The sequence below is a fragment of the Stegostoma tigrinum genome, chromosome 3 (assembly GCF_030684315.1).
Source record: "Stegostoma tigrinum isolate sSteTig4 chromosome 3, sSteTig4.hap1, whole genome shotgun sequence".
In the NCBI taxonomy this organism is placed as follows: Eukaryota; Metazoa; Chordata; class Chondrichthyes; order Orectolobiformes; family Stegostomatidae; genus Stegostoma; species Stegostoma tigrinum.
The window spans coordinates 100,320,613-100,337,615 of NC_081356.1; the positions used below are offsets into that span (position 1 = coordinate 100,320,613).

The following is a 17,003-nucleotide window of genomic DNA, read 5'->3' on the forward strand; positions in this document are numbered from 1 at the left end:
CACCAGCATCCACATCCAGAACATCATCAGACGCCATTTCCACCACCTCCAACAAGATGCCACCACCAGACACATATTCCCCTTCCCTCCCTTGTCTGCCTTCCACAGGGACCATTCCCTCCACAATACCCTGGCCCATACTTCCTTCACCTCCAACATCACCCCACAGCCCTACTGCACCTTTCCCTGTAACTGGCGGTGTAACACCTGCCCATTTATCTACTCTCTCCCCCGTATCCAAAGACCCAAACATACCTTCCAGGTGAAGCAAAACTTCACTTCCCAGAATCTAGTCTACTGCATTCACTGCTCAAAATGTGGTCTCCTCTACATTGGGGAAACGAAGCGCAGACTTGGCAACTGCTATGAGGAACATCTACGTTCCACTCGCAAAAAAGACCCTGAACTACCCATTGCCTGCCACTTCAATGCACCACTTTGCTCCCTGGCCAACATCTCTGTCTCTGGCTTGCTGCGGTGTTTTAGGGAAGCCAAATGTAAGCTGGAGGAACATACCTCATTTTCTGCTTGGGGACCCTACACTCTTACGGGCTCAATATTGAGTTCAATAATTTTAGGGCCTAAACTCTCCCCTGTCCCACCCCCTCCCCACCCCCCACTCCACACACCAGACTTTGTTACCATACACACCCCCTGTTGTTAATCACTAACAGTCCCCATTAACAACTATTCACCCTCCCAGCCTGATCGTTAGCAACTCCTTTGTCTGTCCAACTGTCTTTCTCTCTCTTTGGGCTCTATCCTATTGTTTACTCCCTACTCCACACATCGCCCTATTTTCTGCATATAAACTGACGTTTTCCCAGCCACTATCAGTTCTGAGGAAGGGTCACTGGAGCCGAAACATTAACTGTGTTTTCTCCTTCACAGATGCTGCCAGACCTGCTGAACTTTTCCAGCAACTTTGTTTTTATACCATTTGCCTTCTTTACTGCCTGCTGCGCCTACATGCTGCATGCTAACCTTCAGCGACAGCCAGGTCCCACTGCATACTCCCCTCTCCCAATTTATAGCCATTCAGATAGTAATCTGCCTTCTTGTTTTTGCTTCTGAAGCGAATATTCTCACATTTATCCCAATTACACTGCATCTGTCATTGATTTGCCCATTCACCAAATCTGTTGAGATCATACTGAAGGATCTCTGCATCCTTGTCACAGTTCACCTTCCCACCCAACTTGGTATCACCTGCAAACTTGGAGATGATACATTTTGTTCCCTCATCCACATCAGTACTATGTATTGTGAGTAGTTGGAGTCCCAGCACCAAACCTTGTGGTACCCCACTAGTTGCTGCCTGACAATTTGAAAAGGACCCATTAATTCCTACTCTTGGTTTCCTCTCTGCTATTGAATTTCCTATGCATCTCAATACACTTCCCCCAAGCTCATGCGCTTTAGTCTTGCACATTAGTCTCTTATGTGAGATTTTGTCAAATGTTTTCTGAAAGTCCAAATATAATACATCAACAGGCTCCCCCTTGTCAACTCTACTAGTTACATCTTCATTGAATTCCAACAGATTTGTTGAGAATGATTTCCCCTTCATAAATCCATGCCGGCTCTGTCTGATCCTGCCACTGCTTTCTAAATGCTCTGCTATAAAACCAGATCTGTATTTCCTTGTGCGAGAAACCCATATGTATTGTGGTGAGGTGTGTCCTAAACGTCCATCGATGCTCCCTCCTGCTTGACCTGTGTGCCCCAGCAGCACTTAGCTTCCAGACCAGGCCTCTCTTTCACCAGTGCTGGACAGTCATCTGTCACCACTGCCTCTGGAGGAGCCTGGCTCACTGCCAGAGGGTTTAAGGCACTAACCACACTCATGGAGTGAGTGAATCCATGTTGAGGCTGGTTGCAGATGAACAAGTATGATGCTGTGTTCTCAAACACATGTGGACTGTCTTCTGCTGAGGAGGCTTAAGGTGGAACACGTGGGGCTGGTCACTACTAACCAGAGCAGTCAAACCCACAAATAAAACATAAAAACATAAAAACTGGAGCAGTGGTAATATTGACAGCTAGAAGTCATGGGTGCGACAGACTGCCATGGCATCTAGAGATTATGGGTTAAGCACGAATCCATTCCTCCTTACTGTCCACACCTGCTGATTAAACTTAGTATCAGATATGGACTGACCACACTGTTGGGCTGCCATTTCCAGGAATCCCAGCTCTGTCTCTACAGGCAGAGGAAACTCCAACACTCCACTCCTTGCTCTTTGCTCTCTTTCTGGCATGGTAGGCCCTTTATACTCCAAGATTTAGGGGAGAGGTTTCCGGAGATGTTGGGGAGAATGTCCCATCTGCCTCACTCCCATGAGGCTTCAGGTTGTCTTCCAATCCTCACCCTCTCAGGAAATCTGGGTAGAACACAGAGGAAGATGCACAAACAGAGGAAGCACCAACATGTGCAGCCTGAGCAACTATGAAAACTAGTGTAAGGAACACTTTACACTTCCACAATGTTCCTAGGCATTGCCATAAAATCTGGTCAGCACTCGTGTGAATGAAAAGTAACAGCTTTATTGAACTCAATAACTTACAAAGAACAGTAAGAGGTTCTGGAACCCTACAGACTCAACCGCCAGTTCCAAGTGGTCCAAAGTCACTACGAACCAGCTCCTTAGGCACATGACTGGTAACTATTTTTAAATTTACCTTTTACCCCACAGATATTAACCATTCACTACCCCTACTTTTCCCACTCACACTTTATTCACTTTGACAGGACAGCCCCCAAATTTGGTGTGATTGTTGGAAAAGGTCAATAAGCATCACCCACTCTGTAGAGGAGATATGATCGTGAGGGCAGCTTAGGATCTCAAAAGAGTGAGATCTAACATCTGGACTTCCTCAAATTCTCCAGCAGTGTCTAGCATATAAATGTAAGCTGTACCTAATTGCTGACACATCATAAATTATATCTTGTCAACTACAAAAGACTATTCTAATTAATCAAGGAAGTGGTTTGCTCTCTACATTCTAGACCAAACAGGTCTTGTAGAATCCTACCCTTAAACAGGATAGTCACGGGAGCTCAAATAATGCAGTGAGTGGGCATTGCCGTAATACAAAGCCCACCCTGGATATGCAGAGGAGGTCATTCCTCTTTTATTGGCACTGAGCCCAGTATTTCAGATGGAACCACTGGCCATTCATCTCCATGGGTAATCTTCATGTCTTGGTCATCCATGATGGTCTTTGACAACCATCACCTGGAAACAGAATCTGCATTTCTGAATGTCCTGGAAGGAGATCACACACCAAACTCTCACTGATCCCTGCAGCAAAGTATTGGGTCAACTGTGGTATCTCCAAGCTCAGTACCCAGCAAACTCTTCCAAAGATAGAGAATTCTCCTCTGTGTACCCTCAAAGGTGTTCTCTTACAACATTCACACAATTGGCCAATTTAATTACAGTCCTCCCTCAAAAGGCCCACATGAGGGATATCAGCTCTTGAAAAAGGCCTCTCTGCCCTTTCAAAGTGGTGATTTATCCTGGAGGGAGACCAGATGATATGGGATTCCTGAACTCACAGTTGCCCGTCCCACCTGTTCTGGCAGCAAGCATGGTGGCAATATTGAGGAACTTGCTACCCACTGGATCCAGTCTAGATGGCCACATCCTCCCTACAGCTGATTCCCTCACTTTTTCTGGGCTTGCCAACTTGCTGGGACCAAATCTAGTTCAGAGCTAATGCTTCAGCTCGTGATCTTTCATCAGAACATCTTAAGTCTTTATGGTGCAGGCTGGGTGTGTAGAATGATCAATGCGACATGGCTCAATTCAAACAGGGTCTTAGAATCCATCTAAATTAGATTACCACCTGCATATGATCTGGTGTGTAGCAAGTATTTGAATATAGGCAATGTGAGTTTGCTCTGAGACACATTGTGCCACAGCATGTCCATTTATAGAGTCACCTTACCAGAACTTGCACAACCTGATAGTGCATCACTTGTATCCAAAAAGAAACAAAAAAAGGTCTCATGTTCACATAATACTTGATTAACCTTTCAGAACATTTCAAATCAGTTCACATATCAATTACTTTTTGCAGTTGACAAGTATAATACATTCTGTGCTCTTATTATTGGGAATGTTGCCACAGTTAGTCACTAGGTTTCAGTCTGTGAGAATTTTTTTTTATTAAAGAAAGCTTAATAGACTCTTTGTGCTTAGTTGCTTTGAGATGAAACATAACAAATGCATCAAAGATCCATTCTCATTGAAGAATAAGTAAGGAGATTTGTTAATATTTATTATATACAGCCAAGCACCTCAAAAACAAAACTAACTTTTTCAGTGTTTCTCTTAGGTTTTTAAATCTTCCTTCTGAAGAGACGATTTTCTGGAGCTTGTCCATTTGAGCTTTGGTCTAAAATAAATAATATCACATTTTCTTAATGATCAAAATTTTAAAATGTTACGAACTAATTAATCAAGATCACAAACTATAAGTACTTGATGATATGAAAATATATTACAATGTGCATTGATTAAAGCACCAATCTTAAAATCTAATTCTGTTTTCAGTAGATTGGAAAGATAATATTTGGATCTTTAACAGGGAATTGCAAGACAGATCAACAGGAAATCATATGATGGCTTTTCACCTTCCTCAGCCCTTGGAGTACTGAGGCCCACAAATTATCCTAACTGCCAACATGATTTACATTGTAATTTAACTGGGGGAAATCCCTAAGTATTTCTGATCAGGATAGCTCACCTATACATCAGGCAATGACATTCATTATCATAATATCATTAATGGAGACTTGGAATTTTTCTGAATATTCTAAATTTAATCAGCTGTATCAATAAATTTTGCAGGTTAGATAAGCAGAAGAAATACCTTGGAGTTTTGCTTGCGAGGAATGAAGTGAAGAAATTCTGTCATGGAGATGACTGGGCCCATTGGTGGGAAACCCCTGTAGGGGCTCTGGGCTGAGTCGACCAAAAGACAGGAAGTCTCAACACTGGGCTCAATGCAGGTCACATGTTTGCAAGGCCGGGTGATCTGACATTCACAGGAACTTTGCTGGATGAAGTCATTTAACATCTGGGGTTGCAGACCAATAATGGGGGCAGGAGGAGGAAGGGTCGGCAGTTCAAAGGCAGGCGCCATATTGAATGGGAAAGTGCCTTTCTACAGGTCATCCATACAGATCCAATGCTGACCAAGAATGGCTGGAGTCAGAGGACAGGCAGCACCACGGTTTACTGAAGGCTCCCTAGAGGTGCTTCTGCAGACCCTGAGGTAACAGAGAGAGGTGCTGATCCTAATGGATGAGAGGTGGTAGTCGGCAAGCCTCATGAAGAAGGCACAGCTGGAGGTGGGTCAAGCAAGTCAGCAGCCATGCGGTGGTTACATAGTCATGGATGCATTGCTGTAACATTAAATTGACCTGGTACATTCTTTCAAGGTGAGTAGCTATAGTAAGTTCAAAACAGCCAGCTGCATTCTTGCTGACCAGAAGTGGAAGCCGGCGTGGCAAGTTCATACATAGAAGCAGAATAGGCTCATTCAGGAGGTCCATGATCAATTAGGTATGATTGCTGCAAAATCAAGAAAGAATGGCTACTTGCAACAGTATTCCTAAAGGCCCAATTCTTGACAAGGATGTTGGCATTGAATGAGGACTGCCATGGGCCTATGAGAGACGCATGATACTGTGTACATTGTGGACTAAGTTAAGGCTGAAAGACATCAAATTTAAAGGACATGAGGATCAGCGTTACAAGGGGCAAGCAGGAAAATAGAGTTGAGGCCACAGTCAGATCCATCTTGGACACATCAAAAAAGGAGATCAGCTTGAGGGATTCAACAATCTTCTTCTGCTCCTAATTTTTCTGCTCTTGTGGGTTCAGGGGAATACAAAGCGTGCAGAAAAACTGGAGCTGATGTGCAGTTCATAAGAAACGTATCCATCTCCTTCTTGAAAGCATTCAATGTTTTCACCTCAACCGCTTTCTGTGAGAGAAAATTCCATAGGCTTTCCATTCTCTGGGTGAAGAAATTTCTCCTTATCCCAGTTCTAAATGGCTTACTCTGTATCCTTCAACCACTATCATGGTTCTGGACTCCCTAGAATATTGTTCCTGGATTTTCCCTGTCTAGTCCTGCTGGAATGGGACTTACATTTGTCTTCACTAATTTTGGATCCAATTTTACCAAATTACCCTGGATTCCATGGACTTTTACCTTCTCAGCCAGTTGCCATGCAAGACCTTGTCAAAAGCTTTACTGAAGTTCATTAGATTACATCAACTACACCAATCTCATCCATTCACCCGGTCACCTCCTCAAAAAGTGCAAACAAATTTGTTAGACATGACTTCGCCCTGACAAAGCCATGCTGATATTCTTGATTATTCCTTGCCTCTCCAAATGGAGATTAATTCTGTCCCTCAGAACTTTATCCCCCCACCACATTTCTTAAATAATGAAATCACCTTAACTGTTCTCTCATTCTTTGGCACCTTCAATATGGCCAGAGAGCATTTGAAAATTAATGTCAGAGCCTCTGCAATCTTTTTCTTTCTCTCTCACAGCAGCCTGGGATACATTTCACTTGGGCCTTCTAAAACTGCTAATAATTGCTCCTACTCAATGCTAATTTTTCAAAAATATTACAGACCTCTTCCTGATTTCTATCCTTACATCATACTTGTCTATTGTGAATACAGGTGCAAAGTATTCATTTAAAACCACACTTTCCATCTCCTCACACATTACTATTTTGCCCCCAAAGGGCTTCTTTTCTTTCCTAGTTACTTTTGCCCCTAACGTACTGATAAAATGCCTTTGTACTTTCTTTTATTTTACTCACTGATGTCTAACCATGACCATACTGTACTTTGCTTTTCTAATGCCTTTAAATAATTCCTGCACTTTCCATATTCCTCGAGCACTTCCACATTCTTGAGCCTTCAGTATATGTCATAAGCTCCCTTTTTGCTCCTTACCTAATCCATGCCTTGATAGCCAAAGTTTTCTGGACTTGTTGATCCCACCATTCACCTTTATGCGAACACATTAATTCTGCACTGTCACAATTACCCTTTTAATTGATTCACACTGCTTTAATATGGACTTTTCTCAAGTAGTTGCTTTCAGTCCGCTTTGGCAACATCCAGTATTATTAAAATATTAAAATCCGTCTCCCGCCAATTCAGAACTTTTGCTTGCGGTTGTTCTTTTATTTTTTCTATAACTACCTTAAATCTTGCTGTATTACCATCACTATTACCAAAATGTTCCCCCACTGACACTTCTACCACCCACCCAGCTTTGTTCCCTATAATTAAGTCCGGTACCGCCCACTCTCTTGTAGGGCTTTCCACATGCTGGCTTACAAAGTGCTACTGGACTCATTTTAAGAATTCTGCTGCCTAATCAATTTCGAATTTGTCTATCCCAGTTAATATTGGGGAAGTTGAAATCCCTGGTTATTACCTTATTACTTTTACACTTCTCTCAGATTTGCCTACATACCTGACTTTCCATCTCTCTCTGGCTGTTTGACTATCGATAGTACACTCTCAGCAAAACAACTGTTCCCTTTACATTTTTAAATTCTACACATTTGGCTTCATTTGACAAACCTTGTAAGATATTATCCCTTTTTAATGCAATAACTAACTCCCTGATTGATATTGGAACACCACCTCCTCTTTTATACCATTCCCCATCTTGCCTGAATATCCAAGGGCCACTCCTGCCTTTCTATCAACAAGGTCTATGTGATAACAATGATATAATATTCCCATGTATTAATCAGCACCTTTAACTCATCTGCCTTACTCGCAAGGCTCCTTGCATTAAAACAGATGTCATCCAACTTTTCCAACCTTTAACTATAAATGCTCCACCTTCCAGACTGATTTGGTTTCTCATCTATACTTTGCTATGCATCATCTGCTACTCTACCTCCACTCTGTAACTCATTCCCTGCCAAATTAGTTCAAACCATCATTAATAGTAAAACCTCCAAAAGGAACACGGTCCCATTGCCATTCAGGTGCAAGCTGTTGGACTTGTACAGGTCTCACCTTTCCCAGAAACAGACCCAGTGATCCAGGAGCCCTCCCTCCTACACCAACTCTCTAGCCATCGGTTCAACTGCTCCATCTGCCTCTTCCTACGGTCACTCACTGTGAGTAACCCAGAGATTACAAGCTTTGGACTTTCTGCTTTTTAACGTGCTTCCTAAATTCTCATTGCAGGACTTCATCCCTCAATCTGCTTATGTTGTTGGTCCCATTGAGAACTGTAGACTCTGACTGTTCACTCTTCCCCTTCCAGTGCCCTGCCGTCGTTCAGTGACATTAGTGACACACTATCCTGTCTTTACTGCTCACTATTCACTCTCCTACCACTATTGCTCTTCTGCTCTTTCTCCTTCCCTCCCCAAACCAAGTGTAAATGAACTCCGACTTCACTCCCACAGGAACTGTACATTTTTTTAACTTACAAAAGCGGTTCTTCAATATGACTCTAGGGCTTTCCTGACTGCCTGCTGCCTCACTTCTTCTGACTGATGGTCACCAATCCCATGCCTAAAGCTACAGGTTGACCATCTCTAAAAGCTTGTTCTCCACACCAGCCTCAGGCTCACAGTGCCATGCTTACAGCTGGTGTTCAAGTTCCAAAATCTAATGCTCAAGACAGTCAAACCAGTTCCAGGAGAATCTAAGAATTGCCACTCACTGCAGACTGTGTAGTATATGGGACTGAGCTCCATGTCCATTCTTTTAATTAAAATGCTCTTACCTTCAATTTTAGCAAAGGAGAAAACTATTTAAGATTTTTTCTTTAAAAAGGAGCCTAGAATCCATAGCTTTCTTTAATGCAGCTTTAAAGTGGAGAGAAACAACATATCCACACAGGACAGATTATAGAGTGGTTAATGCGGTTTACTGGGCACTTGACTTTGTCAGTCATGGCATGGATTATAAGAGCAGGGAGATTGTGTTGGATCTATACGGAAACCTTGGCTAGGTCACACTTGAAATACTGTGTGCAGATCTGGTCGCAGCGCTACAGTAGAGATGTAATTACACTGAAGGGGTTACAGAGAAGGTTCACCAGGTTATTGCCTGGGATAGAGCAGTTTAGCTATCAAGAGAGGCTGGATAACCTCGGGCTTTTTACTTCTAAGCATAGGATGATGAGAGGTGACCAAATTGAACTGTATAAGACTATGAGGTGCATGACCATATTGGATAGAAAGCCACCGATACCTTTAGCTGAAGGCTCTATAAAAAGGAAGCATTATTTTGTACATTTTAAGCAGAAAGGCTGGAGATTTATAGCGGATTTGAGGAGTTTGTTTTCACTCAGAGAATGGTGGGAATCTGGAATGCACTGTCTGAGAAGATAGTTAAGGTGAGAAACCTCCCAACCTTTAAAACAGCACTTGGGTAAGCATTTGAAGTGTCATAATATTCAAGGCAATACGCCAAGTGCTGGAAAGTAGTACCAGTGCAGGTTCAGAGAAGTTTCTGTCATTGCAGACTTGATGGGCTGAAGGGCCTTTTCTGTACTGTATGATTTTATGATTTTATCAAACAGCTTTTTGCTTTGTGTTAACGTCACCTTCATTAGTCTTTTCGAATATTGTTTTTGGGGTGGTTGAGAAAAGCACAAATTCCTGTTAGAGTTAGATGCTGCTCTATTTGAATCAATCGCTCATTCATCTATTGATGTTAGGGCTGCAAAATCCTTTGAACTCTTACTCTTTCCTATGTTGTGAACTCCTCCACATACAAGATAACAAAGTGTGAAGCTGGATGAACACACAAGACCAAGCAGCATCTCATATGTTCCTGAGATGCTGCTTGGCCGACTGTATTCATCCGGCTTCACACTTTGTTATCTTGGATTCTCCAGCATCTGCAGTTCCCATTATCTCTCCTCCACATATACCTTGTTATGTGGTCCCCACCTCACCCACTCCCCTCCAAGAGCATGAAACAATGGTCTTGAATCCTATCACCCTCCCAAGCTGGCTAGTCTCTATGATAGCCCTGTTTCCTGGTACACATCACTGGTTTGATAGGCTACTGACTGATAAAGCAGACAGATATTTTCAAATGATCCCAAGGATGATTTTAAAGCATAAATAATAAATGCCCCAGTCACGTTAACTCCCTCAAGACACTGGAAATCTTGGTGGCCAATAAAACCTCCAGCATTCTGAACAGCTTTACTACCACTACCATAGAGATGTTGTCTTCAGGGACACTGTGGCATAAGATTGGAACTAAGTCTCTGCAAAAACTTTGACCTGAAAAGCACCTCTGTGGCAATGAGCCTACCTTTTTGGCCTTTGTGCCTTCCTCGACAATATTCACCCATCCCTTATTGCAAATCTGGCTGACTTGACTCCAATCCTTATGGCAGGAAAAGCTAGAGTCAAGCCTGGAGAGTACATTAACAACTGTAACCCTCAAAGGCTCTGAATTCCCTCATGCAGCCAGCACTGAGAAACTTGTCCGGCACTAGGAAGACATCAGGCTTCTGCTCTCTTGTAGTGTCCCAACAGTTTACAGTCCGTCCCTTTTCTACACCTCTCACCAAAGTGCCAGTAGAATTATGTCATTTTGTGGATTCCTAAAATGGATTAGGGTTTTAGAGGACTTGAGCTTTATTTATTGGATAAATTCAATTGGATCCATTCATCTAAAATGGAAAAAAATCCAGAAACTCCTTGTGTATATGCTTTCATGTCTTTATCCCCAAACGTAGCCTTTTTTTTAAACCCTTTAACAATGTGTTTTCTTGCTAAGATATATCTGAGGGAAAGAAATAGTACGGGATTAGTAAGGCACCTAATATCTAATTTTCAATATGCTTATTGTACTTTCCTTTTGGTTGAACAAAACAGGAAGCATTTCGACAATAAAATCACGAGTAGCATATTAGGATCTTGCACAGGAGCCCTCACAATTGATGTTCATTACCTGTTTGGAAACCTTTGCCCAGGTTTTCTTCAGTCTATAGATAGCACTCCTGTTCAGGGCTGATGTGATCTCAAGGACTCCATTGTAGTTATGCAGACATCGGCAAACATCTCCCACTGCCACCCATTTCTCAATGGAAACCGTGCGTGAACTGACATCAGCATGCATCATGATTTGAGAAGCAACGAGGTTACTCATCTGAAGGAGAAATTGTAGTAATAGGGAAATGAGTGGTGTTGATTATCACTGGGAAGAACAGCAGATGGCAGGATATAATTACAATGATTGTAATTTAATGAAGGGTTTAGGCTGATATTTTATTACAGACTCTAAATGATTCTTCTGCAGTTGTCATTATTTAACATTGATTCTAATTTTTTTTAGTCTACTCATTTTATTTACCATGCTCTATGAGTTAAGAAAGTAAAAGGAAATGTGCTGCTGATAAAACAGTTGCAGATAACTTTTGGTACATTGCCTGCATCTCAATGATAAATAGATTTTATTATTGAGAGATTGAGATGAAAAGTCAAAACCAACAAGTCAGAATCCCATCAAGAGTAAAAACAGAAGCAAAGAAAACAATAAATCAGTCTTGGGTGAAACTAAGCACTGGGTTCCAAAAGGTTTTAGGAGCTGGGTGTACAGGAGGTGAGAAGACATGAGTTACAATTCCTATACAATGTTAATGTGAGGAGGGAAGATGTGCTCAGAACAACTGATTTCCAGCTTTGACAAAATAAAGGAAAGAAAATAGATTTCCTTCTGCATATAAAACTATAGCACTGCAAGTTCACAGAACCAATGGATATTAATTTTCATTGCATTATTGTATCATCCAAGGTAATTCCTTCTTTAATTCAATAATTATAATATTACTGTAATACACTTCTTATAGTTTCTATAACAAAATAATAACTGAAAGCAAAACACGAGAAGACAAGCAAAATGACACAAAAGGTGCCACAACTGCAGATAAATTAACCCTGAATCTTATATCCAGCATATTTAAGAAAACTAAAAGTTCCCATATTTCTGAGTGGCCTAATACAGACAATTTTCCGCCAGCAGCATATTTTACCAAGACCTAGCCAGTTTCCAGCTCCATGCCATGTCTGGAAGCCTTGCAGCTTAATCAGGATGGCCAACCAGTAGCAGGCCTGTGTGTCATCAAAATGGACATTCCATTCTTCAAGACTGCAGTGCACAGATGAAAGGTCACAGTACCATCCATAAATATTTCCATGCAGAAGTTTCTCCTTCAACCTGCTGGTTCTATTGAATTTGAACATCTAAAGCTTTAATGAAAGCAGTTGAGGGGCCTCCCTCCACATTGAGGCAGTCTGAAGCGTGCCTGCCTACTTCAGCAGCATCCATTTCTCCGAATGGGGAAGTCAGCCAGATATCACAATATGAGCCCTGTTGAAAAGACCAGCACAGTGGCAGAGGCAAGCTCATGTCTACTATTTACATTTGAAGTCGAGGTTATTGCCACTGATCATAAAATTTAGCCCTATGTATTTCTAAAGGTTTCTTTCATCTCCTGAGCTTATCTTGTTGATTCTGTTGATAAATTAAAAACTGATGATAAATATTTGGATAAACTGAAGGAAGTGATGGCCTGGACAAGTAAACCAGAGATGCAGGTCACATAGCAGATGGTGGAATTTCAATTCAATTTTTAAAAATCTGGGATTAAAAGTCTAATCATGGTCTTTGTCAATTGTTGTAAAAACCCAAGAGGCTCACTAATATCCTTCAGGGAAGGAAACTGTCATTCTTACCTGGTCTGATGTACATGTGACTCCAGACCTACAACAATGTCGTTGACTCTTAACTGCCTTCTGAACTGGTGTAGCAAACCATACAGTTTTGTCAACCTCTAGAAAGGGAAAAATGAATTCAACTGGACCTCCTGGTATCAACTAAGACATTGGAAATGACAATGGCAAACCTAGCCCTATCAACCCTGCAGAGTGCTCCTTGCTAACATCTTGGGGTTAGTACCCATCCCTGGAAAGGCCCTGTCCCACAGGCAGGACAGGCCCAGCAGAGGAGTGGCAGCACAGTGTTATACGGTCTGAAGGGTGTTTTCCTTAGGTCCTCAACATTGACTTCAACCCCCATGAAGTCTCATTGCATTAGGTCAAAAATGGGCAAGGAAACCCCCTGATGATTACCATGTACTGCCCTCCTTTGACCAATGAATTGGTACTCCTCCATGTTGAACCACACTTTGCGGAAAGACTGAGGGTGCAGAATGGACATAGACTGTACTCTGGATGGGCATCTTCAATGTTCGTCACCAACAGTGATTTGGCAGCAGCACTTTTGAAAGAGCTGGTTGGTTCTTAAAGGCATAGTTGCTAAACTGGGTCTGTAGCAGGTGATGAGGGACCAACAAGAGAGAGAAACATATTTGACCCCATCCTCATTAATTTGTCTATCGCAGATATATCTGTTCATGACAGTGTCATTAAGAATGACCACCGCACAGCCCTGTGGAGACTGAGTCTCACCTTCACTTTGAGAAGAACCTCCATCGTGTTGCTAAATTGAAAGGATTTCGAACAGATAGGCCATAAATTCATAAGGAATAGGAACTGGAGAAGGCCATTCGACCCCTTGAGCCTCCTCAGCCATTCAGTAGGATTCCAGCTGATCCAACATTCCTCATATCCCCTTTCCTGCCCTTTCCCCATAATCCTCCATTCACCTACTGGTCAACAATCTATTTAGCAATTCAAGAATGTGCATCCATCAAGTGCTACAGGCCATCGATGGCAGCAGAATTTCACTTCAGGACTATCTGTAACATTATAGCCCAGCAGGTGCCCCACTCAGCCATTACCATCAAGCCAGGGAAAGAACCCTGGTTCAATGGAGAGTGCAGGAGGGCATACCAGGAACAAGCAGCAAGCATACCAAAGAAACGTGTCAACCTACAATTTAGGACTACTAGCATGCCAAACAGCATAAGCAGCAAGCCACAGACAGAGCACAGTGATTCTGCAACCAATGGATCAGATCAAAGCTGTTCTGCCTCAAATGATTGTGATTGGCAGTGCACATTAGTGTAAAGCTAAGGCAGAACCTAGGGAAAACACATATCTTGGAAAGCTTTTCTATTGGCAGTGTGCAGAAGTCCTGGTCAAAATTAGACATACAAAACTGCATCTCCTGGAGAAAGAAGATAGTTCAGGACAGTTAGAAAATAGATTATATCAGTATAATTATTTTATGTTGAAAGTTCCAGACCAGAAGTATTACATGGAACCCCAAAATGCTTTTTGAAGCTGAAACCGTATAAGCTCAGTTGATTGAATACACAAGAAAAACACAAACTCTGATGGCGGGAAACTTAAATAAATAGTTAGGTCAAAACAATAAATGGGATAGAGAAGGGTATTCTCTCTGTTGTTTGAGACCTGCAATGCAATTCCCCATTAGTCTTGTGTTGGCTGTGGAAACAGGATTGTTCAGCTCTGTTAAAAGAGAATACCAAATAAATCACACTCTATACTCCAAATCTTGCTGGAGGGCTACCATTTATTTTGCTAGATATGATTTGAAAATTTTATTACAAAAGAATAGGATGACAAAATTCGCTATCAAACTCAAGTACATTGAACATACAACATTACACCACAGTACAGGCCCTTCAGCCCTCGATGTTGTGCTGAACTGTCATACCGATCTCAAGCCCATCTAACCTACACTATTCCATGTACGTCCATATGCTTGTCCAATGACGACTTAAATGTACCTAAAGTTGGCGAATCTACTACCGTTGCAGGCAAAGCGTTCCATTCCCTTACTACTCTCCGAGTAAAGAAATTACCTCTGACATCTGTCCTATATCTTTCACCCCTCAATTTAAAGCTATGCCCCCTCGTGCTCGCCGTCACCATCCTAGGAAAAAGACTCTCCCTATTCACCCTATCTAACCCTCTGATTATTTTATATGTTTCAATTAAGTCACCTCTCAACCTTCTTCTCTTTAACGAAAACAGCCTCAAATCCCTCAGCCTTTCCTTGTAAGACCTTCCCTCCATACCAGGCAAAATCCTAGTAAATCTCCTCTGCACCCTTTCCAAAGCTTCCACATCCTTCTTATAATGCGGTGACCAGAACTGTACACAATACTCCAAGTGCGGCCGCACCAGAGTTTTGTACAACTTCACCATAACCTCTTGGTTCCGGAACTCGATCCCTCTATTAATAAAAGCTAAAACACTGTATGCCTTCTTAACAGCCCTGTCAACCTGGGTGGCAACTTTCAAGGATCTGTCTACATGGACACCGAGGTCTCTCTGCTCATCTACACTACTAAGAATCTTACCATTAGCCCTGTACTTTGCCTTCTGGTTATTCCTACCAAAGTGCATCACCTCATACTTGTCTGCATTAAACTCCATTTGCCACCTCTCAGCCCAGCTCTGCAGCTTATCTATGTCTCTCTGCAACCTACAGCATCCTTCATCACTATCCACAACTCCACCAACCTTAGTGTCACCTGCAAATTTACTAACCCATCCTTCTACGCCCTCATCCAGGTCATTTATAAAAATGACAAACAGCAGTGGACCCAACACCGACCCTTGCGGTACACCACTAGTAACTGGTCTCCAGGATGAACATTTCCCATCAACTACCACCCTCTGTCTTCTTTCAGCAAGCCAATTTCCAACCCAAACTGCTATATCTCCCACAATTCTATTCCTCCACATTTTGTACAATAGCCTATTGTGGGAAACCTTATCGAACACCTTGCTGAAATCCATATACACCACATCAACCGGTTTACTCTCATCTACCTGTTTGGTCACCTTCTCAAAGAACTCAATAAGGTTTGTGAGGCATGGCCTTCCCTTCACAAAACCGTGCTGACTATCCCTAATCAATTTATTCTTTTCTAGATGATTATAAATCTTATCCCTTATAACCTTTTCCAACACTTTACCAACAACTGAGGTAAGGCTCACTGGTCTATAATTACCAGGGTTGTCTCTACTCCCCTTCTTGAACAGGGGAACCACATTTGCTATCCTCCAGTCATGTGGCACTATTCCTGTAGACAATGACGAGTTAAAGATCAGTGCCAAAGGCTCGGCATGTGACAATGATAAATCAAATCAGATAGAAATAAAAATTTAAATTTCTCACAAAAAAACTAGGAGGCACCAAATACTTTGTGTATAATAACTGTAGAACATATCTATTCTATTAGCCAAAGTACCATTGGGAAAAATAATAATGCATTGCAATGTTATTAACCTCCTGTACAGACAAACAGTTGTCCAGATGCAGATTCAACTTTGTATTTTTTGTTGGTTGTTTTATCCCACAATCAATATCTAGAGCTGGAATTAATCTTTTTTAACATATGGATATCCACAGATACTTACATCATTAAAATGCTGACTCGTCTTCATGATGGACGGCGTCCGTTCATTTTTATCAAGTTTCATCCACCCTTGGCCAAGGAACTCCCTGGAAGAAAGTTTTCAAATTATTGAGATTCTCATGCTATTCTTTGGGGCTGTATTCCATGGCTCCCCTGCCAGTGTATTGAAGGCAATGAAACAGTCTTGTAAAATGCTGTGTGGCCTTCCCCCCAACTCCTGTCACGTCTTCTACTTTCTGGTGAATGGGGAAGGCATCAGGTGGCTCACTCACCCTGGGGCCTATTAAGGGTCTGTTGTAGCCAATTTAAGGGCCTCATTTTGCCTCCACAGTTATTTTATTTGCAACTAGGGAAGTTTCAGGCAAAGCATATAGCTTTCACTGTACGTTGGGGTGTTGAGTGTTCCCATTGGTCATTACCCCCACTTCACCGAACACCAAATTCACCAGACCCCATCCCCTTTGTGGAGGTCTGTCAGCAACTCCCATTGTTATCATGGACTTGACTATTGGTTTGGATCCCATAGCCTGTTCTTCAGAACTGAATATAGTATCAGCAGTCCCAATCAGATTGGACAGCAGCTCTCTAAGGCAAGACTTCAC

The 17,003-nt window shown here is 42.1% G+C and overlaps 1 protein-coding gene across 5 annotated transcripts in view; it reads right to left on the reverse strand.

Annotated features, from left to right (window-relative positions):
• The window catches only part of rasgrf2b (Ras protein-specific guanine nucleotide-releasing factor 2b), a 250,703-nt gene that overhangs the window by 16,068 nt on the left and 217,632 nt on the right, over positions 1-17,003 (reverse strand). For 4 of the 5 annotated variants that reach the window (XM_059644773.1, XM_059644772.1, XM_059644776.1 and 1 more), the window contains 3 exons: positions 16,403-16,487; positions 10,995-11,192; positions 4,325-4,404 (listed from right to left, as the gene is read on the reverse strand). In XM_059644773.1, the coding sequence (XP_059500756.1) occupies positions 4,325-4,404; positions 10,995-11,192; positions 16,403-16,487 (363 nt within the window). Of the gene's footprint in view, positions 1-2,278; positions 2,385-4,324; positions 4,405-10,994; positions 11,193-16,402; positions 16,488-17,003 lie in introns of those variants that run through there. The other variant, XM_059644774.1, reaches the window with a different exon arrangement.